We start from the raw sequence: 27,472 nt of genomic DNA, 5'->3' as shown, positions 1-27,472 counted from the left end.
CGACACCGACGCCCCTACTCACCCGGTCCATTCCTGGCTCCTGGCTCCTGGCTCCTGGCCAGGATTAAAACTCCATGGGGTGTGAACAGAGCAGCCGACGGACACAGAGCCGCTGGTGCATCAGAGGTCGGTGCTGGGACTTCCGCCGTGTCTCACCTACTGCACCATCTGCACGGGAATGTGTAGTCTAGTTTAGAATCTAAACTAGACTCTAAATTAGATTCTAAACTAAACTACTTTTTCCCTCAAACCATTCCGCGGGCCGGGTTGGACCTCTTCACGGGCCGGGTTGGACCCCTTCACGGGCCGGTAGTTTGACACCCCTGCTTTAAACCAATGCCCTTTCGTTCTTGAATCACATACCCAGGGAAAAAGACTACGTAGGTATGGTACAAAACTTACCATCAGCGGCGCTGCAGTTCTGCCACTGGCCGTGTGCACGACTTTGGCGCCTTTGAGGGAGAGGGGGGCGGGGTTAAAATGCGTTTTTTTCCTACCTGTCCTGGATATAATTTCTCGGAGTGCAAGCTTTTGCTGAAGAATTGTTCTGACGGCCGTTCTGTGATTTTTTTTTTTAAATCGCCAGACAATTTCAGCACTGGTTTAATTTAAAAATCAGCTTCTAAAGCCGTCAACGCCGACAACGGGGATGGATTTCACGTATGGTACAGGTAAAGGAAAGCCGTTTATTTTACATATAAACGTGCTTCTTAGGATGACCTTAATCCACATTTTACATGATTTAGGCCCCCATACGAACCGGCAGTGTTTTTCCTGCCGATATGGGGTTTAAATTCACCGCAACCACAACGTTCCAAACGATTACGTTCCTCAAAATCCCACTCGCAAGATGATTTAAATGGCCATTATTTTATGGGAATTCAACACTAAACTCCTTCCATTTGGCCTATAAATTAATGATAATGAGATTTTAAAATCATGTTATGTTGTGAATTCTTGTGTGAATGTTATTTGGACACTTAGGCTATTTAAAAATGTTCATCTTTTCTTAAGAAATGGATAGATGTTTAGATCTAGTAATTGAATTTTGTAATTAGCTACAATTCGGTAACTAACTAATCATATGCTTTAATTTCAGGTCATCCAAGTAAGATTGTTTCAAATTTGTTTCAGAATGCTTCAATCTATAATATCTGAAAATTTCTTTCAGTTCTCTTAATTTTTAAGAAAGTTATGGGCTTTTGACTGTCCGAGATCACAGCTTTTGTGTTAAGTCAATGGAAAAGCAATAGGGAACAAGATGCTAATTTCCGAGTATGGAAAATGGCCATAACTTTTTTAATACTGAAGATATGAAAGTGAATTGGGTGTCAAATTCCCCCCCCCCCACACGTGACCTCCTTCCCGTTGCTGGGTGACGCGCCTCGTCCACGTGACGAACGTTTCCTCCTTCACGTGACGCACGCTATCCCCCTCCACGTGACACACGCTTTCCGTGACGCACGCTTTCCACGTGACACACGCTTTCCGCTTCCACGTGACGCACGCTCCCCCCCCCTTTACGTCACGCGCACACACGCGTCCTACGTGATGGCTCCTCCCCCTTCGCGTGACGGGCGTGGTGTCGTGAGCGCTGACGGATCGCGCCTGCGCAGCGCGCTGTGGTGCCGAGGTGGAGCCGGGTGGCCGCGATGATCCGCCGCTTGTTCAAGGTCAGCGGCCGGGGCCAAGCGTCCGACCCAGGGGCCGACCGACCGGCCGGCGGGTTGCGGGTGTCGTCGGGCCGCATGCGGCTGCAGTGGCCGGTCTCAAGCCTCACTCGCTCCTGCAGCCTCTACGCTGCAAAGGCCACGGCCTGCGGCTCCAGGCCGAGCCGCCGCCTCCTTTACCCTCTACATACCGGCTCCTCTACCCGTTCTTATACCAACTCGGATACCCTCTCTTATACTTGCTCCTATGCCCGCTCCTATGCCCTCCATTCCCGCTCCTTAACCCCCTTCTACACTCTCTCCGTTTTCCGGACAACCTCCCCTACCCTTTCCAAAACATGTATACCTGCCTCCTCCTCCTCCTCTCCCACACCTGACTTGCATAATTTTGCCCTGTCCAGCCAAGTGACTCCCATCCATCCCCTGCAAGACCTTGCTCATAAGGTCATACGTTCATGCCGTAGGAGAAGAATTAGGCCATTCGGCCCATCAAGTCTACTCAATTCATTCGATCATGGCTGATCTATCTTTCCCTCTCAACTCCAGCCTTCTCCCAATAACACCTGACACCTTGCCCTTGCTTCTTTTCCCCTTCCTGTAGTTATACAATGATATACACTTCTTAACCAGTCTAACAGTTATACACTTCATAGCAAAAGGATTTGAGTATAGGAGCAGGGAGGTTCTAGTGCAGTTGTACAGGGTCTTGGTGAGACCACACCTTAAGGATAAGGGGGAAATCCTTTAAAGCCAAGATGAGAAGAACTTTTTTCACACAGAGAGGTGAATCTCTGGAACTCTCTGCCACAGAGGGTAGTTGAGGCCAGTTCATTGGCTATATTTAAGAGGGAGTTAGATGTGGCTAAGGGGATCAGGGGGTATGGAGAGAAGGCAGGTACGGGATACTGAGTTGGATGATCAGCCATGATCATATTGAATGGCGGTGCAGGCTCGAAGGGCCGAATGGCCTACTCCTGCACCTAATTTCTATGTTATTGCGTACAGTTTTGGTCTCTTAATCTGAGGAAAGACATTCTTGCCATAGAGGGAGTACAGAGAAGGTTCACCAGACTGATTCCTGGGATGTCAGGACTTTCATATGAAGAAAGACTGGATGGACTCGGTTTGTACTCGCTAGAATTTAGAAGATTGAGGGGGGATCTTATAGAAATGTACAAAATTCTTAAGGGGTTGGACAGGCTAGATGCAGGAAGATTGTTCCCGATGTTTTCGGAAGTCCAGAACAAGGGGTCACAGTTTAAGGATAAGGGGGAAATCATTTTAGGACCGAGATGAGGAAAACATTTTTCACACAGAGAGTGGTGAATCTCTGGAATTCTCTGCCGCAGAAGGTAGTTGAGGCCAGTTCATTGGCTATATTTAAGAGGGAGTTAGATGTGGCCCTTGTGGCTAAAGGGATCAGGGGGTATGGAGAGAAGGCAGGAACAGGGTACTGAGTTGGATGATCAGCCATGATCATATTGAACTGCGGTGCAGGCTCGAAGGGCCGAATGGCCTACTCCTGCACCTATTTTCTATGTTTCTATGTCTATGTTTCTATGATACAGTGTGGAAACAGGCCCTTTGGCCCAACTTGCTCACACCGGCCAACATGTCCCAGATACACTAGTCCCACCTGCCTGCGCTTGGTCCATACCCCTCCAAACTTGTCCTATCCATGTACCTGTCTAACTGCTTCTTAAAAGATGGGGCAGTCCCAGCCTCAATTACCTCCTCTGGCAGCTTGTTCCATACACCCACCAAGTGTGTGAAAAAGTTACCCCTCAGATTCCAACTAAATCTTTTCCCCTTCACCTTGAACATATGTCCTCTGGTCCTCAATTCCACTACTCTGGGTACGAGACTCTGTGCATCTACCCAATCTATTCCTCTCATGATTTTGTACACCTCTATAAGATCACCCCTCATCCTCCTGCGCTTCAACAAATAGAGACCTAGCCTACTCAACCTACCTATAGCTCACACCCTCTAGTCTTGGCAACATCCTGGCAGCTTGCAGTTTTCTGTCAATTTTCTCTCTTCCTGTTGTGCAAGGTTTGTGTCAGTTTCCTACTATGGGATGGATTACTGTCTTTGATTATATAGTCCACAAATATTCAACAATAATTAATTTCTCCACTGTGCAATATCATCATATTTGGTATGTGCCCTCAGAAAGTTTTAAACAATCTTCTTCTGACTGCTTCTGGTTAAAAAGTCAGAACGGCTGCAGGGACTTTGCACAAGTTCATTAAAGCAGTGACAGCAACTTGAGTAATGTCTGTCCAATGAGTGTCTGCAGTGGTTCACTGGATTTAAACAGCACTTGTGCAAGAGGCAGTCTCCTCGATCCTGGGTGGTATTTTGAGGAGTCTATCGGAGCTTCGAATAGTTATGTGTAATAGATATTTTCTAATGATTGTGTTCTGTTATGCAGAGTGGAAATGTTTGCAGCCGATTCCAAGGTCTTCCGGCTATCAGGTTGCGGACGTATACAGATGCTGCACTAGGTATGGAACTTACCCTCGGAGCCAGGCCGTCCGGGTTTAACTTTTGTTATTTCAAGTACTGATTATGTACCCGGGGCTCGGTGGGCTGAGGAATGGTTGATGGAATTTAATACAGAGAAGTGTGAGGTGTTGCATTTTGGGACGTCTAACAAGGGCACGACCTACACCGTGAATGGTAGTCCTCTGGGTAGTGTGGTAGAGCAGAGGGACCTAGGAGTGCAAGTGCATGGTTCTTTGAAGGTCAAGTCGCAGGTAGATTAGATGGTCAAAAAGGCTTTTGGCACTTTGGCCTTCATCAGTCAGAGTATTGAGTATAGCAGTTGGGAGACCTTGGTATGACCACATTAAGAGTATTGTGTTCAGTTCTGGGTACCATGTTTTAAGAAAGATATTGTCAATCTTATAGTATAGGGTGATTTCACTAAAGGTCACTGGAGCGTGGATCCGCACCCACGTGACCAAAATTCTCAGGTGGAGGACACATCCGGGTCCCGGTACATGTTAGTGGATGGGAAAAATCGCATTTTCCCACCCGTTAAAAACATAGAAAACGGCGAGGTTGAGAGCTGCAATTTACTGTGCCAGTCGGGGTGACTGTGAGGCACAGCTACCTAGATTTACAGGGGAAAAAAAAGATAGCAAGTAAGGTAAATTCAAGAGGGAACTGAAGGTGCCTATCCACCGGAAGTCAGGAGCCGACAATTGCCGAGGATATTTAAAGGTCCAAAATATCGGGAAATATCGCGTTTTCCCGCTGAATTTCATCAAAAGTAAGGCATTATATACTTTTTTTATCTTTATTCATTTGTTAGATGAGAATTTTTAAAAGTGAAAAATCACTCAGTAAAAGTTCAAAATCGGCCATGGTTCTCAGGTTGGTTTTAACATGCAAAATCAAAACGCCTCTGAAGCTGCATTTACCATTTAAATAATGATAAACTATCAATGCATTTTTAAATAAATTTCACTCAGATGCAAGCTAAGGAATGTGATAATTATCAGCTGTCAGTTAGACAAAATTAGGACATTTTATTATTTGCCAAAATATATTTCTCAATGTTTCTTGTTTAAAGCCTGCACATTCACCCAAACAACTTGTGTATTAATTGGGTGAATGTGCAGGCTTTAAACAAGAAACATTGAGAAATATATTTTGGCAAATAATAAAATGTCCTAATTTTGTCTAACTGACAGCTGATAATTATCACATTCCTTAGCTTGCATCTGAGTGAAATTTATTTAAAAATGCATTGATAGTTTATCATTATTTAAATGGTAAATGCAGCTTCAGAGGCGTTTTGATTTTGCATGTTAAAACCAACCTGAGAACCATGGCCGATTTTGAACTTTTACTGAGTGATTTTTCACTTTTAAAAAGTCTCATCTAACAAATGAATAAAGATAAAAAAAGTATAAAATGCCTTACTTTTGATGAAATTCAGCGGGAAAACGCGATATTTCCCGATATTTTGGACCTTTAAATATCCTCGGCAATTGTCGGCTCCTGACTTCCGGTGGATAGGCACCTTCAGTTCCCTCTTGAATTTACCTTACTTGCTATATTTTTTTTTTCCTGTAAATCTAGGTAGCTGTGCCTCACAGTCACCCCGACTGGCACAGTAAATTGCAGCTCTCAACCTCGCCGTTTTCTATGTTTTTAACGGGTGGGAAAATGCGATTTTTCCCATCCACTAACATGTACCGGGACCCGGATGTGTCCTCCACCTGAGAATTTTGGTCACGTGGGTGCGGATCCACGCTCCAGTGACCTTTAGTGAAATCACCCTATACAAACTTAAAGCACACAGTATTGGGGGTTCAGTATTGATGTGGATAGAGAACTGGTTGGCAGACAGGAAGCAAAGAGTAGGAGTGAACGGGTACTTTTCACAATGGCAGGCAGTGACTAGTGGGGTACCGCAAGGCTCAGTTCTGGGACCCCAGCTATTTACGATATATATATAATGATTTGGACGAGGGAATTGAATGCAACATCTCCAAGTTTGCGGATGACACGAAGCTGGGGGGCAGTGTTAGCTGTGAGGAGGATGCTAGGAGGCTGCAAGGTGACTGGGATAGGCTGGGTGAGTGGGCAAATGCATGGCAGATGCAGTATAATGTGGATAAATGTGAGGTTATCCACTTTGTTGGCAAAAACAGGAAAGTAGATTATTATCTGAATGGTGGCCGATTAGGAAAGGGGGAGATGCAACGAGACCTGGGTGTCATGGTACACCGGTCATTAAAAGTAGGCAGGTACACAAAATTGCTGGAGAAACTCAGCCGGTGCAGCAGCATCTATGGAGTGAAGAAAATAGGCGACGTTTCGGCCAAAAGTAGGCATGCAGGTGCAGCAGGCAGTGAAGAAGGCGAATGGTATGTTAGCATTCATAGCAAAAGGATTTGAGTATAGGAGCAAGGAGGTTCTACTGCAATTGTACAGGGTCTTTGTGAGACCACACCTGGAGTATTGCCTACAGTTTTGGTCTCTGAGGAAAGACATTCTTGCCATAGAGGGAGTACAGAGAAGGTTCACCAGACTGATTCCTGGGATGTCAGGACTTTCATATGAAGAAAGACTGGATAGACTCGTTTTGTACTCGCTAGAATTTAGAAGATTGAGGGGGGATGTTATAGAAACTTACAAAATTCTTAAGGGGTTGGACAGGCTAGATGCAGGAAGATTGTTCCCGATGTTGGGGAAGTCCAGAACAAGGGGTCATAGTTTAAGGATAAGGGGGAAATCTTTTAGGACCGAGATGAGGAAAACTTTTTTCACACACAGAGTGGTGAATCTCTGGAATTCTCTGCCGCAGAAGGTAGTTGAGGCCAGTTCATTGGCAATATTTAAGAGGGAGATAGATGTGGCCCTTGTGGCTAAAGGGATCAGGGGGTATGGAGAGAAGGCAGGAACAGGATACTGAGTTGGATGATCAGCCATGATCATACTGAATGGCGGTGCAGGCTCGAAGGGCCGAATGGCCTACTCCTGCACCTATTTTCTATGTTTCTAAGCTTGAAAGCTTCAGAGAAGATTTACGAGGATGTTGCCAGGAGTAGAGGGTCTGAGCTATAGGGAGGCTGAGTAGGCTGGGTCTCTATTCCTTGGCAGTGCAGGAGGATGAAGGATGATCTTTTCGAGGTGTATAATATGAGGGGAATAAATCGGGTGGATGCACAGAATCTACAGGGGAATCTGCAGAAACAGTAGGGGAATCGAGGACCAGAGGGCATAGGTTCAAGGTGAAGGGGAAAAGATTTCAAAGGTTCAAAGATTCTTTATTAGTCACATACACCAATTGGTGTAGTGAAATGTGTATTGCCATTGCAGCACATAAAAAAGAAAACAACATAACTATAATAAAGGCATTTATCAATAATAAATAAATTTAATTGGAATCTGAGGGGTTACTTTTTCACACAAAGGGTGGTGGGTGTATGGAACAAGCTGCCGGAGGAGGTAGTTGAGGCAGGAACTATCCCAACGTTTAAGAGAGTTAGATAGGTACATGGATAGGGCATATTTGGAGGGATATGGACCAAATGCAGGTAGGTGGGAGTAGTGTAGCTGCGACATGTTGGCTGGTGTGGGCGAGTTGGGCCGAAGGGCCTGTTTACACACTGTATCACTCTATGACTCTATTTCCAGAGGATTTGTAGTACTTTTTTCACCCAGAGAATGGTGAGTGCCTGGAATATGAGAGTTTTGGAAGCAAGAGTTGTTGACAGCATTTTTGAAGAAGTGTTTGGATGAGCACTTAAATGACCCAGTTGTCAAAGGTGGTAGGCCAAGCATTGGAGGATTGGGTTCATATGGATAGGTGTGGATGAGTTGGCATGGGTGTAGTGGGCCTGTTTCCATGCTGTGTGACTGTATTTTAATTATTCATTAAGCAAACCATGTTGACATTTGAAATAAAAAGTATGGTTGTTTTGGTGAAAAGTTTTTTGTTATAAATTTACATTCAACAGAACAGATTTAAAATCAGTTTACGCAGATTAGCGGTAGATTTTGTTTGCAAATCCTAGTTCACTTATTAAGCAGTTTTTTGTTCATTGTGTTACAAAGTTCCTACTTGTGTGCTGGATCCCACATTCCATCTGAAAATGTCTCCTATACATTTGGCCTTGACATTCTACTGGAGCTACAGAATGGTTTTAGTGCAGGAAAAGGATTTTTTAGTGCACTGTTTAGTTAGTTTAGAGAAACAGCGAGGAAACAGGCCCCTCAACCCATCAAGTCCACGCTGACTAGCGATCCCTGCACACTAACGCTATCCTTCACAATGTACCCCACCCAAGCCTCATAATTGTATATCTATCATCATATCAGTCTTCGCTACAGGAAATATTCCCAGATTCTGTAATCTATCCTCGTAACTGTAGTCTCTATCACAGAAACCTTTTATACTTTGGAGTACAGCACGGAAACGGGCCCACCCAGTCCACGCTGAACAGTGACCATCCCGTGCACTATCCTACACACTAGGGACAATTTACAATTTTACTAGAGCTAATTAACCTACAAACCTGCACATCTTAGGAGTGTGGGAGGAAACCACAGCATCCGGAGAAAACCCACGCGGTCACGGGGAGAACGTACAAACTGTGTACAGACAGCACCCGTAGTCAGGATGGAACAGGTCTCTGGCGCTGTAAGGCAGCAACTCTGCCGCTGCACCACTGTGCCGATTCACCGCGTGTCTGCGGAAATCTTTCCCCGGTCATCTGTAATGCCTTCATGTCATTCCTATAATGAAGCAAACTATAAATGAACAGTTTTCCAGTTGAGGTCAGACAGTTTCTTTATGATATTCCTGTGTTTATATTCTGTTGATGGAGCCCGGAATTGTGCATGTTTCCACTGGAGCTTTTCCAACCTGCCCATCCACTTTTTAATAATATGTGCACATGTATTCTTGGGTCTTTCTCCGCCTTTTCTGCTTTTGTATCAAACCTCTTCAATCTGCTGCAAAAATGCACCAACTGCTATTTCTCAAACACTCAGCCCTGTATTTTGTGTTGCGGATAATGTGATAACTTTCCTTCAAAATTGGTTGTGATGCAACTTACTTTGAGGGTATTATCTTTTTTGTTGCAGTTGATGCAGATGTCACAGTTCTCGGCTCGGGCCCAGGCGGTTATGTTGCTGCTATTAAGGCTGCACAGTTGGGGTTTAAGGTAGGTAAGAGATTGTCTAATTCTAAGTTGACATCATGTTTACAGAGAGCCACGTATCCATGTTTTCCCTTCACAGATGTGCTGTGTTGAGATATTTGTAGATGTGAACAGGTGAAGTGATCCGAATTGTGGCACAACAAAAAAGCTTTTCACTGCACTTCAGTACCAGTTTGTACTGGGGCAGAATGGTGGCGCAGCGGTAGAGTTGCTGCCTTACAGCAGCAGAGACCCGGGTTCCATCCTGACCAGTCCATACCCGCCCGTACCCTCTCCCTCTTCCCCCCCCCCCCCCCCCCCCCCCCCACGTACCCTCTCCCTCCCCCCCCCGTACCCTCTCCCTCCCCCCGTACCCCCCCCCGTTACCCTCTCCCCTCCCCCCCCCTTACCTTCTCCCTCCCTCCCCCCCCCCCCCCCCCTCCCCCCCCCCCCCCCCCCCCCCCTCCCCCCCCCCCCCCCCCCCCCCCCCCCCCCCCCCCCCCCCCCCCCCCCCCCCCCCCCCCCCCCCCCCCCCCCCCCCCCTCCCCTCCCCCCCTTACCCTCTCCCTCCCTCCCCCCCTTACCCTCCCCACCCCCCCCCCCCCTTACCTTCTCCCCCCCGTCCCCCCCCCCTTACCCTCTCCCTCCCCCCCCCCGCTCCCTCTCCCTCCCCCCCGTACCCTCTCCCTCCCCCCCCCCCTACCCTCTCCTCCCCCCCCCCCCCCCCATCCCCCCCCCTCCCCCCCCCCCCCCCCCCCCCTCCCCCCCCCCCCCCCCTCCCCCCCCCCCCCCCCTCTCCCCCCCTCCCCCCCCCCCCCCCCCCCCCCCCCCCCCCCCCCCCACCCCCTCCCCCCCCTCCCGCCCCCCCCCCCCCCCCTCCCCCCCCCCCCCCCCCCCCCCCCCCCCCTCCCCCCTCCCCCCCCCCCCCCCCTCCCTCTCCCCCTCCCCCCCCCCCCCCCACTCCCCCCCCCCCCCCCCCCCCCACTCCCCCCCCACCCCCCCCCCCCCCCCCCCCCCCCCCCCCCCCCCCCCCCCCCCCCCCCCCCCCCCCCCCCCCCCCCCCCCCCCCCCCCCCCCCCCCCCCTCCCCCCCCCCCCCCCTCCCCCCCGCCCCCCCCCCCCCCCCCCTCCTCCCCCCCCCCCCCCCCCCCACCACCCCCCCCCCCCCCCCCCCCCCCCTCCCCGCCCCCTCTCCCTCCCCCCCCCCCACCTCCCCCCCCCCCGTACTCCTCTCCCTCCCCCCCCCGTAACCCTCTCCCTCCCCCCCCGTACCCTCTCCCTCCCCCCCCCGTTACCCTCTCCCTCCCCCCCCCGTACCCCCCCCCCTCCCCCCCCCCTCCCCCCCCCGTACCCTCTCCCCCCCCCCCCCGTATCCCTCCCCTCCCCCCCCCGTACCCTCTCCCCCCCAGACCCGTACCCCAGGCCCGTACCCCCCCCCCCCCCCCCCCCCCAATCCTACATTAACTTCCCAAGATGAATCACTTCATCCTTGTTGGAGTCTATTTCCATCTGTCATTTCACGGCTCATTTTCACAGTTGTACCCTATCCAGTTGTAACCTTCAATAACCTTTTTCACTGCCCACTATGCCAACAACATTTGGAGACATGTGCAAACATAGTAACCCAGCTAACTAGATTCTCATCGGAATTGTTACAATAGATAATGAACAACATTGGATCACCATTGACAAATGTGACACATTACTGGCCACAGTCCCAAAAGAGTATCTCCTGTTATCCAATCAACCAATGTTACCAAGAGTTGCTGCCTTACAGCGCCAGAGACCCAGGTTCCATCCTGACTACGGGTGCTGTCTGTAAGAAGTTTGTACTCTTCCTGTGACCTGCGTGTGCTTTCTCAGGGTGCTCCAGTTTCCTCCCACAATCCAAAAATGTACAGGTTTGTAGGTTAATTGGCTTGGTAAAATGGTAAATTGTCCCTTGTGCATGTAGGATGGTGTTAGTGTGCGAGGATAGCAGGTCGGCGTGGACTCGGTGGGCCAAAGGGCCTGTTTTTGCGCAGGCAGGACCAACGTATGCGAGCATCACAGAGCTCTCCACCCAGCCATGGTGAAGTGATATTTGAAGTACGAGCGCCATCCAATATGATTGAATTACAGCAATTTATTTCAATTACGTTTCTAAATAAAACCATTTTGAGACTTTAATAACTGTCAAAAAACAACAAAGTCAATCAAAAAAGGGAATGGTCATCAAAATATTTTCCACGTATTACATGCGTGCGATAATCCAGCTGACCTTTTTAAACCATGTAAAATATGTTGCTTCATTTTAAAATCCCTCAGACCGTGTGTGTGGAAAAGAATGAAACATTAGGTGGGACATGTTTGAATGTAGGCTGTATCCCGTCCAAAGTGAGTACCCGTTCAATTTGAATCCATGTATAATTTTTAATCACTGTTGTATGTTTGGATTGTAGCACATATTGATGCTTTGTTATACTAGTCTGTACATTAATATATTGTAATGGTCCATGTATACTGTGCAGATCGGTGTATTGATATGCAGATGCTGTTGATTTGCCTTTGTGTTAGCTTGAGAGGAGAGAAATTGAACCAGTAGAAACATCTTCATTAGATTGTAGACCCTCTTGATATTCGTCAGGTTAGACACGGGGATAGGGGGTGGAAAGTCCAGGGAGGTCTAAGGATAATGGATAAGCAATTTAAGACCGAGATAAACATTTTCTTCTCCCAGCAAGGTGTGCAAAAGGAGGAATAGATTGGTAAATGTGGAGTCTCGTGTCTGAAGTAAAGGAATTGTGAACCAAAGGACATAGGTTTAGGGTGAGCGAGGAAACATTTAATAGAAACCTGAAGGGCTAGATTTTTTACACTGGGTGGTACGTATATGGAATATGGGGAGAAAGCAAGAACAGAGTACTGATTTTGGATGATCAGTCATGATCATTTTGAATGGTAGTGCTGACTCGAGGGGCAGGTGGCCTACTCCTGCACCTATTTTCTATGTTTCTATGAAACGGCTTCCGGAGGTGGTATTTGAGGCAGGTACCTTCATAACATGTAAGAGACATTTGCACAGGTACATGTATACGACAGGTTTAGAGGGTTATGGGCCAAGCGCGAGACTGGTGGGACTAATGTAGTTGGTGCATGTTGGTCGGCGAGGGCATGTTAGGTCGGTGGGCCTGTTTCCACGCTGTATGATTGACTCTAAACAGTTCGATATTGGACTGAGGGTTTAAGGGATATGGGGCGGAAAACTGGAAGAATGCATTAAATTCTTGTGTTTAAGAAAGAACTGCAGATGCTGGAAAAATCGAAGGTAGACAAAAAATGCTGGAGAAACTCAGCGGGTGAGGCATCATCTATGGAGAGAAGGAATAGGCGACGTTTCGTGTGGAGACCCTTAACGTCGCCTATTCATTCTCTCCATAGATGTTGCCTCACCCGCTGAGTTTCTCCAGCATTTTTTGTCTACCATTAAATTCTGGTGATCATCTCTGATTATATTAATGGTGAAGGCTGGAAAAGTATAATGGTCGGACCCTGCTCCACTTCTATCGTAATGTTACTCTGTTCCAAAACACTTTTGCACAGGGTTTTAATGTTTAATGCATTTCCTGTAAACTGTAATCCGAGTGGTGGTTATTGTTCTTAGGCTTTGCTGAACAACTCCTATCTCTATCACCTAGCCTATGGAAAAGACTTTGCGAGCAGGGGAATTGAAAGTAAGTAGATCTTCAATTTGTCTTTCCTTTATGTGAAGTTTTGCACCAAGATTTGACTAATAATTGAAAGAGTAGATGGAATTTAACTTTCTCAGATGTTTCTCTTTTCACATTTTCGTGTTCTATGAGGAGAAAACAAGGAATAAACTGATTTTTACAAGAAAGCCAATTTTACTTTGTGACTGAATATACAGAGATTTTCATTCATAGAGCATAAGAATAGGCTCTTCGGCCCACAAAACCCATGTTGAACATGGTGCCAAGATCATCTCTTATCTACCTGTGCATGATCCGTATGCCACCGTTCTCTGCATATCCATATAACTATCCAAAGGCCTCCTAAATGCTGCTTGTGTATCTGCCTCAACCACCAACCCAGGCTTTCTCACTCACCACCATCTGTGTATATAAGAACTTGCCCCACACATCTCCTGTAAACTTTGTCCCTCTTGCCTAAATGCTTTGCCCCTCGAGTATTTGAGTTTTCCATCCTGAGAATAAGGTTCAGACTATCTACCCCATCTGTGGCCCTCATAGCTTTATATTTGTAGACTTGGAATATTGTGTGGTCAACAGTAGAGTTGCTGCCTTACAGTGCCAGAGACTCGGGTTTGATCCTGACTACAGGTGATACTTGTACCTTCTCCCTATGGCCACGTGGGTTTTCTCTGGGTTCCCTCCCATGTTCCAAGGACACGCAGCTTTGTAGGTTAATCGGTTTCTGTAAATAGCTCCTCGTGTAGGATAGAAATTAGTATATGGGAGATCGCTGGTCGGTTGAGGTGAAGTTGATTGGCAGATAAAAGCCAGATGGGGGAGAGGATAAGTGGAGATGGCAGCAGGCTGTGATGTAAAAAGTGGAGGACAAAAGATCATATATTTGTATATTATCAGCAAGAGTCCCAGTACCAATCCCTGTGGAACATGTCCCAGGCAATCAATTATAAAAGACCCTGCTAAAATCGACGACTGTCCTCATCAATACACTTTTTTGCTTCCTCAAAAAATTCAGTTGGATTGGTTAGACAAGGTCTATCCCTGGCAAAGCCCTACTGGCTAACACTGATCAATCCCAGTCTTTCTAAATGATCATTAGTAAGGTCCAAGGTAGACACAAAATGCTGGAGTAACTCAGCGCGTGAGGCAGCATCTATCGAGGGAAGGAATTGGCGACGTTTCGGGTCGAGACCCTTCTTCAGACTGACGTCAGGGGACGGGGCGAGACAATGAAATAGTGTAGGCTGAAACAGTAGGACTAGTGGGAGAACTGGGAAGGGGGAGGGGAGAGATAGATAGATAGCCTTTTATTGTCATTCAGACCGAAGTCTGAACGAAATTGCAGCAGTCATACATATAATACAATACAATAAAACAACAATAAACACATATTAACATCCACCACAGTGAGTCCACCCAGCATCTCCTCACTGTGATGGAGGCAAAAGTCTTGGGTCTGCAGTCTCTTCCCTCCTCTTCTCCCTCTGCGCTGGGGCGATACCCCCCCCGGGCGATGTTAAAAACAGTCCCGCGGCTCAAACACCGTGGCCCGGGGTGGTTGAAGCTGCCGCCCACCAGTCCTGCAGAAACAGCTGCTGGCCCGCGGCCGAACCCCGGACTCAGGCCACCACCGCCAGAACACCGTCCCAGCCACCCTCACGTGAGTACTGCGCCGTCTTCAGCCTCGGGCTGGGCAGCCCCGGACATGGGCGTCGCTTCTTCCCCGGACAGGGCCGCCCGGACTTGGGCGTTCGTTCTTCCCCGGGCTGGGCTGCCCCGACTTGGGCGCCGAACCTCCCTCGGGCTGCCAGCGCCGCACCTCCCCAAGCTCGGCCGCTCCGATGGGAGCCTCGTTCCTCCCTCGGGCTGGCCACCCTCACGGGAGCGTCCCAACCTCTTCCAGCCCTGAGCCGGACCACCCTCACGGGAACGAGCTCAGGGCGAGTCCTGGCGGGCTCTGCCTCCGGAGCCTCGAGGTCGTCAGCTCCATTAGGCCTAATCGCAGACGGAGGCAGAGAAGGGGAATACGACAAAAAGGTCGTATTCCCCCGCAGGGAGATACTGCAAACCCCGTTTCAACCCCCCTCCCCCAAACATAAACTAAAACCAAAAAACTAGACTAACCAAAACAAAATAAACAACATAAAAAACACAAAACAACGGGACTGCCGGTAAGCCGCTGCAGCCAGAGCCGCGCCGCCACTCCGAGAGGGAAATCAAGGGCTACCTGAAGTTAAGTACCTGGTTAGTAAAGTCCTGTCCTTCAGAATGTTTTCTGGTGACTTTCCTACTGCTGATGTTAGGCTCGCAGGTTAATAGTTTCCATGCTTTTCCCTGCTGCCCTTCTTGAAAAGGGCCACAACATTTGCCATCCTGTTATCACATAATTTCTGACCAGCGAAGATTTAATAATCTTACAGAAATCTCTGATCTGGTCTTCCATAACTGTCTGGGATAACTCTCATCTGGTCCTGGGGATTTGTCCAGATTTAGGTCCATTGGTCATAAAGTGATAAATGATCGGTAAAATTAGGCCATTCGTCCCATCAATACTACTACACCATTCAATCATGGCTGATCTATCACCCCCCTAATGCCATTCTCTTACCTTCTCCCCATATTCCCTTTCACCAGTACTGATCAAGTACATTCTCCTCTTTATTAATGGAGAGTTGTATAAGACATTCACCTACTCATTTGCTGAATCATCCAACTACAACTACCGTATTTTAGAATACTGATCAAAGTCATCATTTTAGGGCCTCGCATTCCTTTTGGCTCCATGTGCAAATTGCCTTCCGGTCCAGAATGGATTCCATTCTTTCTCTTGTTATTTTTTTCACCTTTATATATTTGTAAAATATCATCCTTAATCCTGCCGATGATATTTTATGACCCCCTCTATGCGTTCCTAATTTTCCTTTTTCAGTGTCTCAACATTTTTTAGACTGAGCTCTTTTGTCTTTTGTTCTCTGTCCTTACTACATGCTTTCCTCTGTATCTGACCCTTGATATCCCTCGACATCCAGGGTTGTAACTATGCATGTTATTTCTGGTTTTCATTCTTGCAGGAATATTTTAGCCCTGTACTTAAGTTCATGTGATAGGAGCAGAATTGGGCCATTCGGCCCATCAAGTTCGCTCTGCCATTGACAAATGGCTAATTATCTTTCTCTCCTAACCCCATTCTCCTGCCCTCTCCCCACAACCTCAGACACCCGTACTAATCAAGAATCTATCTATCTCTGCCTCAAAAATATTAATTGACGGCCTCCACAGCCTTCTGTGGCAATGAATTCCACAGATTCACTACCTTCTGACTAAAGAAATTCCTCCTCATCCATCTTCCTCAAGGAATGTCCTTTAATTCTAAGGCAATTACCTCTGGCCCTAGACCTTCCCACTAAACATCCTGTCCACATCCTATCCAAGCCTTGCACTATTCAGTAACTTTTGATGAGATTCTGCCCCCTTCATCCTTCTAAACTCCAATAAGTGGAGGCCCAGTGCTGTCAAACGCTCATCATATGTTGACCCACTCTTTCCTGGGATCCTTCTCGTAAACCTCTGGACCCTCTCCAGCGCCAGCACATACTTCCTTGGATATAGGGCCCAAAATTACTCTCAATACTCCAAATGTACTTACTTGATATGTGTCCATGATAAACCAGACTATGCTTTCTTAGCTCTACAATTGCTGCATAAAATACTGTTGCATCTTTTGCTCAACACTTTCATTTCACATTCCTTGGTTCTTGACCACTGCCAGCCAGTTTGTCAGTATATACAGTTTCCCTCGGCCACATTCTTCATAATTTTAAGTATCTCTATTGCTATATTCAAGTGATTCACCCAAATGTCATGCCTGGTGCACCACTCTGCCATTCTCTTGACCATTTGCCATTGCACCATTTTCAATCCTTTTCTCTTTATCCAATACAGCAAATACAGACATTTGCCTCTCTTAAACATAATAATGAATGAGTGAAATATAGAATGGCTCGCTACTACAATAAGCAAGTTCGGTATCTCGATAAATGCAAGGAATCATGGGATTTGTCTAAGGTCATTCGGGATTTTAAAATAGCGAACGCAGTGCTATATAAACTGTGTATAAATTGTTAACTATTCCACCAAGAAATTCATCTAGAATTCTGTGAACTTAATAGCTTCCTTTCTTGTTCTGCTGTTCACACACTACTCACACAGTCCCAGCTCTAGTTCACTTCATTAATCTGCAATTATGAGATATTCACAAAGTTAAAGAGTTTATTATTTTCATTTAATCCTTAACGTGTTTGCTACTGGAATAAGAAAATATTACTTGTGTTTGAAACATTTTCTTATATTTATTCCTATTGTCTGTTGTCTATTGTCTATAATTTATGTGTAAAAATATTTAATCTGAGGCAAGCAGCGACTGTATCGGTGTGATGTGGGCTGATGCTTTACCTACAGGTGGTGTGAATGTACCGTTAAGGCAAAGATTCATCTCTGAGGAAAACTGAGTACAGGGTTGGCCCTGTGAAGGAGCCGCCAATCCGATATAAGACATTAAACTGTGAAATGCCTGCCCTTTAGTATTGGATAGATTGAGTGGAGGGTCTGTGCTGTTCCAAGTTTGCGGTTGTTGCGGTGCGTTTCCCCCAGCCATCTCGCCCAGTGCAAGTTGACCAGCACAGTTCACCAGCCCTTGTTAGCAGAGGCTCTTTGTGCAGGTGTGACCCGAAGCCCAAAGGTTTTGTGGAGGTTCAGCGTTAGGATCGGGCTCGTAGCGAGCTAGCGAGAGGGCTGTCAGATCAGATCAGCCCAGGTTGCCGAGTGGCCGAATGGTGGATTGTAATGGGTCGTTATTAAACTGTTCCGTCTGTGCGGCATCGACAGCTCTCCGTCTACAGATCCCCCACCCCAACTGTCGACAAAATCTGACTGAGAAAATGCTTCCATTCATATTACGGGTTGGCTCCACGTTTGCCCACTCGCTGGGGCGGGCGGCATCTCCTTCAAAGAGACTGAGAACAGGTCTGGTCAGCTGGGGAGCTGTGACCCACTACTGAGTGAAGCCTTTAGTTTGGTTGCGGTTCAAATGGCTGCAAATTCTCATAATTTTCACTGCCCGTTCACCCGGACCCGGCTCCCAACTGTGTGCCCTGACAGACTGGAACCAACCCCAGAGGTTAAAGCAACAGCATCTTTATTTAAGCCAACCCACCTCGAAAGTTTAACCAGCCTGTTCGAATCCAATCTAAACTTTCCAACCTTCCCCCACACAGCACATTCTCCTCGTTTCCTTCAATCCAGGAAGGTAGTTTAGATAGGAATGTGTCTCTAATTGGTTGACCACACAACTTGTAATTCGTGTAAATCAATATCGAATTTGAATGGGTGTGTCCAGGGATTTGATAATTGGCACGTTTTCAAGGCTGGTGCTGTATTGAGTCAATAATTTAAATAGATACAATTGTGGATTTGTGCAGCCTGCAGTACACTGGCCTACTGCTGACATATTTGGCAGATACATTTATTTATAAATCTCATTGAAATGAATATGCACGATTGTGTACACACACAGCGACTCAGCTGGCGAGGATATTATCCTGAGTGACCCATGACCTGGGCATGCGCAGTTGTAATACTGAACTCGCTTATTACGTGACAAAGTATTGGAAGAATACGTTGAAGGTGTGAGAAAAATATCTTCCTCTAATAAATGATTAAATGTTATTCTAAAGTCACAGGAATGAATCTTAATCTGGAGAAGATGATGGAACAAAAGAGCAGTGCAGTGAAGTCGTTGACTGGTGGAATTGCCCATTTATTTAAACAAAATAAGGTTGGTTTTGTATATTGATATAAACCCTTAAACTGATGAGGGCCATTGCAGATGCTAGACACAAAATGCTGGAGTAACTCAGCAGGACAGGCAACATCTCTCTCAAGAGAAGGAATGGATGGTGTTTTGGGTCCGAAGAAGGGTCTCAACCCGAAACGTCACCCATTCCTTCTTTCCAGAGATGCTGCCTGTCCCACTGAGTTACTCCAGCATTTTGTGTCTATCTTCGGTGTAAACCAGCATCTGCAGTTCCTTCCTACACATTGCAGATGCCGTTGGGGTGAGAGATCACTCTGTTTTATCTCCTGGTCGGGTAATATAGAACGCAAAGGATGTGATGGAACTGGCTCAAAGATAGATTAATTGCGTTATATATGTTCTTTGGCTTCATATCATTAGATCCCTGCTCTAAATATTCCGTTCAAAATGAGAATTGATTTAAAAAAATATTTTTAACGGCATTTTTAAAGATCGCACATTTTGTAAATGGGAGAAATTTCTCAAATTGAGCAAGACCGCACATTCAAAATGTTAAACATGCATGGTAGAACACCTCAAATAGGACATTTTGCACATACTCCCTAATCTGTATTGTACTTGATCTTGTTTTTTGCTCTGCTTCGTCTCACTTGGTCACCACCACTCACTGCTTTTTTCTGGGATCTTACTAAAGGGAGAAGGCTTCGTGTCCAAATGAGATGCTTAATATTCTGACCACTAACAGTTTAGTTTATTGTCACGTGTGCTGAGCTATTGTCACATTTCGTTTATTGTCACGTGCTAAACAGTCAGCAGAAAGACAATATATGATTACAATCGAGCCATTCATAGTGTACAGATACATGATAAGGGAATAACATTTAGTGCAAGGTAAAGCCAGTAAAGTCCGTTCAAACGTAGTCTGAGGGTCCCCGATGAGGTAGATAGTAGTTTAGCACTGCTCTCTGGTTGTGGTAGGATGGTTCAGTTGCCCGATAACAGCTAGGAAGAAACTGTCCCTGAATCTGGAAGTGTGCGTTTTCACACTTCTATACCTTTTGCCCGTTGGGAGAGGAATGAAGAGGGAGTGGCCAGGGTGCGACTCGTCCTTGACTATGTTGCTGCCTTGCCGGGGCAGCGTGAGGTTTAAATGAAGTCAATGGAAGGGAGGTTGGTTTGTGTGATGGTCTGGGCTGCGTCTACAATTCTCTAGTTTCTTGCAGTTTTGGATGCAGCCTTGCTGTGATGCATTCCGATAAAATGCTTTCTACAGCGCATCTGTGGAAGTTGGCTGTAGTTGTTGGGGACATGCCGAACAGTTTCACTTGGATTCTAAAATGTGCAATCTTACTTTGTTTCATTCTCTCCCTCGCCTTTCCAAATGTGACTATGTTTGAAGAGTTTTGACATGACTGGATAAAAGAATCCTGACATTTGCATCTTTTCTCCACAAGGTAACCCATGTCCAAGGCTATGGTAAGATTACTGGCAAAAACCAGGTCACAGCTCTCTGTAATGATGGCAGCACACAGGTCATCAACTCCAAGAATATAATCATCGCCACTGGATCAGAAGTTACTCCTTTCCCTGGGATTCAGGTACACCCATTGACACAAAATAACTCATAGGTTTCGAGACTCAAGACACTACGCAATTTTGAGCAAATCACAAAGTGTTGGAGGAGCTCTGAGTTGGGGCGCATGTGTGGAGGTAATGGACAGGTGACGTTAATGGTTGAGACCCTTCTTCAGCCTGATTCAACAGGCAATGTTTCGGATTGGGGCTCATCTTCAGACTGATTCCAATCCCGAGTCCCGACCCAAAATGTTCTCTGTCCATTCCCTCCACAAATGCTGCCTGACCCACTTTCCTCCAGCAGTTTGTTTTTATACTTGACCTGCTTTAGCCAATTACTGTGTTGATGTTAAGTATGCAATAGCAAGTTGTCCACAACTACCCTCTAACTCCATCTACCACGCACATGTTGTATGTAATTAGCCACCTCGCTCTGGATCCCGTGTGATCAAATTTTCCAAACCAGCCTCCCTTACGAGACTTTATTTAAAATCCTTGCTAAAGTAAATTTAGACAAGTTCTCCCACCCTGTCCTCATCAATCCTCTTCAAACACTCTCAGTCAAATTCATGAACCCATGCAGTTTAGTTTAATTTAGAGATACAATGTAGAAACAGGTATCCTTTGGCCCCCTGAATTCACGCCGACCAGCGATCACCCATACACTAGTTCTATCCTACACACTAGGGCCAATTAACCTTCAAACCTGCTGTCTTTGAAATGTGGGAAGAAGCCGGAGTAGCTAAAGGAAATCCACGTGGTCATAGGGAAAATGTACATACAGCACCCATAGTCAGGATCGAACCCGGGCCTCTGGTGCTGCAAGGTATATATAATATGTGTTCTATGATGGCCGGGTCTGGATTTCAGCCCCAGTTGCAGACCGAGAGCCTGAAGAAGAGTTTTGAGCCAAAATGTCACCTATCCATGTTTTATAAAGATACTGCCTGACTTGCAGAGTTAGTCCAGCATTTTGTCCTTTTGTGTATTAACCATAATTTGTAGTTCTTAGTTTCTACTACTTGTGCAATGATAGTCTATTACTCGGTAATCCCATACTCAGTTATAGCAAACAATCGGTAATAACAGACTCCATCCCACCGCCCCCCCCCCCCCCCCCCCCCCCCCTTTATTGTGTCCTTTATAATGAGGATAGTGAACTGGCCCCTCCTCGCCCAGTTCTGTGTAAGATCCCTTGGTTTCTCTTCCCACAGATGCGGCCTGACCTGCTGAGTATTTCCAGCGTTTTCCAAATTAACCACATATTGATGGTATTTTCACAGGTTGATGAAGAGACTATCGTATCCTCGACAGGGGCATTATCTTTGAAGCAAGTTCCTGAAAAGATGATAGTTATTGGTGCTGGCGTCATTGGTGTTGAATTGGTAAGAAACTAAAGTGTGGATGAAAAGTGTTCTTTCAATTATATCAAAGGCCCTGACCCAAGGAGCATCTGGTGCTGCAAGGTATGGGATGATGGGATGAATGAATGAATGAAACTTTATTATCATATGTGACATGTCACGGTGAATTTCATTGTTTTGCATCTCATACTCAACGTAAGCAAAGAGCTGGTATGTACAGGGTGCTGGCAAAGTTAGAAAATGTTCAATGCAGTCCCAATGGTCTCTCGTTCTTCTCTCTGCCCTCCACGCCTGTTCTCTCAGCCCCTCATGCCTGCTCCCTCTGTTCTCTCTGCTCTCTCGTTGTGCTCTCGGGATGGTGCAGAAGGAGGTAATTGACTCCTGTGAAATTGGTAAAACTAGCTGATTAATCCCACTTCCCTGCGTTTTTTCTTCAGCATTTTTACCCATTTGCCTTAATTTGAAAGTGCTTCTCGGCAATGAATTGTAGATTATAACATACTATCTTTTTTTTGCAAATTATTTACTTCCATAAAAAGTTAGTCATAGAAAAGAAAGCACTGATGCTGGCCCTTCAACCCACCATGTTCATGCTCACCATGTACCTGTCTATAATAATCCTATGTGCCAACACCTGATTTAAAGCCTTAATTTTGTTTCGAGATACAGCACACAAATGGGCTATTTGGCCCACCGAGTCTGTGCCAATCAATTGTCCCCATACACTAGCACTATCCAACACCCTAGGGACAATTATAATTTTACAGAATCCAAGTAACCTACAAACCTGTACGTCTTTGGAGTGTGTCTATACCCTGGTGATTAAATTGCATATCCAGATGCTTCCTAAATTTCGCTGCCTCCACCACTCTCTCGGGCATCTGTACTTCCACTGAATTGTGAAAAATAGTCCAATACTCCAGAGATGGAAACAGGTTTGCTGGAGTAACTCAGCGGGATAGGCAGCAATTCTGGATAGAAGGAATGGGTGACGTTTCATGTCGAGACCCTTCAGGCAGAGTCAGGGGAGAGGGTGTCTGTGGAAACGAGGCATCAAAGGGGACGAAGCTCAAGGAAAATGTGGAACACATCATTGTTAACGAGGTGAATGTGACAACGAAACATACAAAGATCAAATTTAATCAGAGACGGTCAGACTGGTCAGAGAACTAGGATGGGGGAGGGATGGATAGAGAGGGAAAGCAAGGGTTACTTGAACTTAGAGAAGTCGATATTCATACCGCTGGGGTGTAAGCTGCCCAAGTGAAATATGAGGTGCTGTTCCTCCAATTTGCGTTGGGCCTCACTCTGACAGTGGAGGAGGCCCAGGATAGAAAGGTCAGTATGGGAATGGGAGGGGGAGTTAAAGTGTTTCGCGACTGGGAGATCACGTAGGTTTAGGCGGACTGAGCAGAGTGTTCAGCGGAATGATCGCCGAGCCTGCGCTTGTTCCACACCTGGAACAGCAGATACAGTTGATGAGGTTGGAGGAGGTGCAAGTGAACTTCTGCCTCACCTGAAAGGACTGTCTGGGTCCTTGGGCGGAGTTAAGGGAGGAGGTATAGTTACATCTCCTGCGGTTGCAGGCGGAGGTACCTGGGGAGGGGGTGGTTTGGGTGGGAAAGGATGAGTTAATTGGGGAGTTGTGGAGGGAACGGTCTCTGCAGAAAGCAGAAAGGGGTGGAGATGGGAATATGTGGCTGGTGGTGGGATAACTTCCTGAAAGCATGGACAATTTGAACAGGAGCACCATTGCCAATTTGGGGACACACATTAGCAATCTGTTCCTTCTCACCTATTTCCTTCTGCCTCCAAGTCTATGAACAGTAATGTGGTTTTAATGTACTGCCATTCAGCACAGGCATTCCATTGTCTTGTCTAGAAGTTGAGTTTGCGTTTGGGGTGTCCCAGAACATGTCCCCAAGGTGCTGGTGATGAAGCCAAATAAAGTTACAAAAATAAGAAAAAATTAAAATAGGTTTCAGGGCTAGCTTACAGTTTATATTTAGTGTCAAATTAGGCTTGTCTAAGGTTGCGGGGTGTGGGAGATAATAAATCCTATAACATTGTCTCCCAAGTGACAGGCAGAGAGAGAAGGAGCTAAAGATATCTTTGAAGTAGAGATCAAATGACCAATGTTTATGGGGAGGAGGCAATAAAGGAAGAAGAGGAATAGGCAGTCACATCTTTGTAAACAGATGGCCTATGTTTAGGAGGGACCAAGTGACAAGGGAAAACCAGGAAAGTGGAGACCAAATGACCAATGTTCATGGGGAGGAGGCAATAAAGGAAGAGCGGAATAGCCAGTCACATCTTTGTAAACAGATGGCCTATGTTTAGGAGGGACCAAGTGACAAGGGAAAACCAGGAAAGTGGAGATCAAATGACCAATGTTTATGGGGGAGGAGGTGATAGAGGAAGAAAGACATAGGTGGTCACATCTTTGAAGCAAGAGGCAATAAACCAGATGTCCTATGTTTAAGAGGGACCAAGTGACAAAAGAAAACCAGGGGAGTGGAAATAAAATGATAAAGCAGATGGTCAATGTTTTTAGTATATCTTGTACCATGTAAACAAAAGGCCTTTGATGTGATGCAATCTGTGGAAACCTTTTCCTGTACCTCTGACATGATTAATGTCTGTGGAAGGTGTTAAGGGGAAAAAACCCTATTTAAGGCAATGTAATTCTGTTGTTCAGAGAAGAGGACCGGGGACAGTTGAGTGTCTACATTGGTCACTTAGCTGGAATCCTCGCTCCCTTCCATCGGCCGATGTTAAGTAAAGTTTTGAACTGGTCTACCAAACAGTTTGTGTGGTGTCTGTTTATTAAGAAGCGAACCTGGTTTAGTTGTTATAAAAGTAACTTTTTCACTGGTGCAGAGATTAGACGACTGGACATGAAGTGGACCAGTTTTGTCGCTGAGTTGGTAACAATTTGCAGAGCTGTCATCTCTTGTCCCTAGGGCTCCGTGTGGCAGCGGCTCGGTTCTGAAGTGACGGCCATTGAATTCCTGGGACATGTTGGAGGAATTGGGATCGACATGGAGATTGCAAAGAATTTTCAACGTATTCTCCAGAAGCAGGGTCTCAAGTTCAAACTCAACACAAAAGTCACTGCAGCAACAAAAAGACCTGATGGGAAGATTGATGTTAGGTGAGTACGACAGGAGCACTCGCGTTGATTGCGTCGGTTAGGCCCCTGTCCCACTTAGGAGACCTAAACAGCAACCTCTGGTGACCTTGGCCACCACCCAAAAAAAAATCAAGGTCGAGGTGACCTGCAACCTCCTACCACCTCCCACGCATATGTTGAAAACCTTTCTCGACTATGAAGGCTTCGACTAGACCTGCGACTAAAAAATTATCGATTTTTAAAACGGCAACCTATTTTTAGTCGAGGCCGGTTTTAAACATGATGAAAAAGACGAAGCCTCGACCACATGGAAACCACTTCCGATCGTTAGGGAGAGTGACCAAAACTTCCGGTGACCTCATGGAAACCTTGGGTGGCGGGCAAGGTCACCAGAGGTTGCTGTTTAGGTCTCCCAAGTGGGACAGGGTTTAGGGTCATGCGGGGATCACTATTTTCTGTTTGCATTGACAAACTCCATCTAAAGTGTGACATCTCTCTCTAGTTTTGAGGCTGCGGCTGGTGGAAAGGCAGATGTGCTGACTTGTGATGTGTTGCTGGTCTGTGTTGGCCGCCGTCCCTTCACAGAAAACCTGGGACTGCAGGAGATGGGAATTGAGCTGGATAAGAGAGGCCGGGTCCAGGTCAACAACCGATTCCAAACCAAAATCCCAAGGTAAGTTCCAATGGGACAAATGGCTGGAGAACTATTGACACAATAGCAACATACCGTTAACCCAGAGATATTTCCATGATTTGACACTTCAATGGTTTCCTGAGTTTTAGGCCCTTGATCGGGTGGGCCCATGGCCCTGGCGGCAGCCACTGGAGCAGGTGGGCAAATGTTCCCCAGAGTTTAGTTTAGAGATACAGCATGGAAATCGGCCCCTCGGCCCACCAAGTTGCACCAACCAGTAATCTCCGCACACTAACATTATGCTACACATACTAGGGACAATTTACAATTATACCGAGCCAATTAGCCCACAGACCTGTACGTCTTTGTAGTGTGGGAGGAAACCAGAGAAAACGCACGCAGGTCATGGGGAGAACGTACAAACTCTGTACAGACAGCACCCATAGTCAGGATCGAACCCGGGTCTCTGGCGCTGAAAGGCGCCACCGTGCTGCCCACCCAGTGGTGGGTGCATGAGAAGTTTGGCGCATTTTCTGTGTGGTCAGTTCAGTTACGTGGTTCAACGTGTGAGGCTGGTTTGTCAGCCCAGTAATTCACTGACTTGGTCTCTGTTTCACAGCTTGTGTTCAATGAGTAACAATGTGTTCCTGCTATGAATAGATGCAGGAGTGAACCATTGAGGTTTTTGTATTTCAGTGAGTGTATTGGCCTACTTACCCCCATGTAATTTCCTGCACTGACCCCACTCACTGAAGGCAAGCAAAGATCTTTAGACCTCTGCTTGAAGACTTCTTGAGTCCCCACAAGCCTCTGAGGTAGAAAATTCCAACGGTTTACCTTGCTTTGTGTGGGGGGGGGAAAGCAATTCTCTTCTGTCCTAAACTAAGTTTGCTGATGACACTAAAGTAAGTTGGACAATGAAAATGTTGATCAAGAATTACAGATAAATCTAGATCAGCTGGGAAGGTGGGCTGAGGCTTGCAATTGCAGTTTATTTCAGATAGGTGTCAGGTGTTGCTTTTTGGGAAGTCAAACCACAGCAGAACCTTCCAGTGAATGGTAGGGCCCTCAGAAGTATTGTGGAGCAGAGAGAACTAAGCATACAAGTGCATTGTTCCCTGGAATTAGGGCTCCAAGTAGATAGGTTGGTGAAGAAGGCTTTTGGGATGCTGGCCTTCATCAGTCAGGGAATGGAGTATAGAAGCTGGGATGTTATGTTACAGTAGTATAAAATGTTGGTGAGGCCAGACAGAATATTGTGTTCAGTCTTGGTTACCCTGCCATTGGGAAGATGCATTAAGATGGAAAGAGTGCAGAAACGTTTTAGGATGTTGCCAGGACTTGAGGGACTGAACTACTGAGTGAAATTTGACATGCTTGGACTTTATTCCTTAGAGTGCAGGAAACTGAGGGTGATTTTGTAGAGGTGTTTACATTTATTAAGGCAATAGATAAGGTTAATGCGCATAATCTTTTTTCCAAGGAAGGGGAATCGACTAGAGGGAATAGGTTTAAGGTGAGAGGAAAGGTTTAATTGGAACCTGAGGGCAACTTTTCACGCAGTGTGTGGCCAGGATGATGTGGGTCCTTAATGATGCTGGCAACCGTTTTGAGGCAGCGACAGCGATAGATCCCCTCGATGGTAGGGAGGTCAGAACCGATGATGGAATGGGCAGTGTTTATGACTTTTTGCAGCCTTTTCTACTCCTGGACGCTCAGGTGGCAGTACCAAGCCACGATGCATCTGGTCACCATGTTATCTGCTGTGCACATGTAGAAGTTCGAGAGAGTCCTCCTTGACATAACGACTCTCCGTAATCTTCTCAGGAAGTAGAGACACTGATGTGCTTTCTTTATGATTGCATCAGTGTTCTGGGACCAGGAGAGATCTTCGGAAATATGCACGCC

At 46.5% G+C, this 27,472-nt stretch overlaps 1 protein-coding gene across 2 annotated transcripts in view; it reads left to right on the top strand.

Annotated features, from left to right (window-relative positions):
- Positions 1-1,545: 1,545 nt before the first annotated feature.
- dldh (dihydrolipoamide dehydrogenase) overlaps positions 1,546-27,472 on the top strand; it is a 39,767-nt gene continuing 13,840 nt past the window's right edge. The window contains exons 1-10 of one of the 2 annotated variants that reach the window (XM_055652751.1): positions 1,546-1,673; positions 4,108-4,180; positions 9,282-9,361; positions 11,644-11,712; positions 12,980-13,049; positions 18,779-18,879; positions 20,313-20,456; positions 21,717-21,818; positions 24,761-24,951; positions 25,433-25,603. In XM_055652751.1, coding sequence (XP_055508726.1) covers positions 1,653-1,673; positions 4,108-4,180; positions 9,282-9,361; positions 11,644-11,712; positions 12,980-13,049; positions 18,779-18,879; positions 20,313-20,456; positions 21,717-21,818; positions 24,761-24,951; positions 25,433-25,603 — 1,022 coding nt within the window. In that variant the 5' untranslated portion in view covers positions 1,546-1,652. The remainder of the gene's footprint in view (positions 1,674-4,107; positions 4,181-9,281; positions 9,362-11,643; positions 11,713-12,979; positions 13,050-18,778; positions 18,880-20,312; positions 20,457-21,716; positions 21,819-24,760; positions 24,952-25,432; positions 25,604-27,472) is intronic. The other variant, XM_055652752.1, reaches the window with a different exon arrangement.

This window comes from Leucoraja erinacea, chromosome 22 (genome assembly GCF_028641065.1).
Source record: "Leucoraja erinacea ecotype New England chromosome 22, Leri_hhj_1, whole genome shotgun sequence".
NCBI classification, from domain to species: domain Eukaryota; kingdom Metazoa; phylum Chordata; class Chondrichthyes; order Rajiformes; family Rajidae; genus Leucoraja; species Leucoraja erinaceus.
Note: the sequence above shows the minus strand (reverse complement) of the source record. Positions and strands in the feature narration are given on the sequence as shown.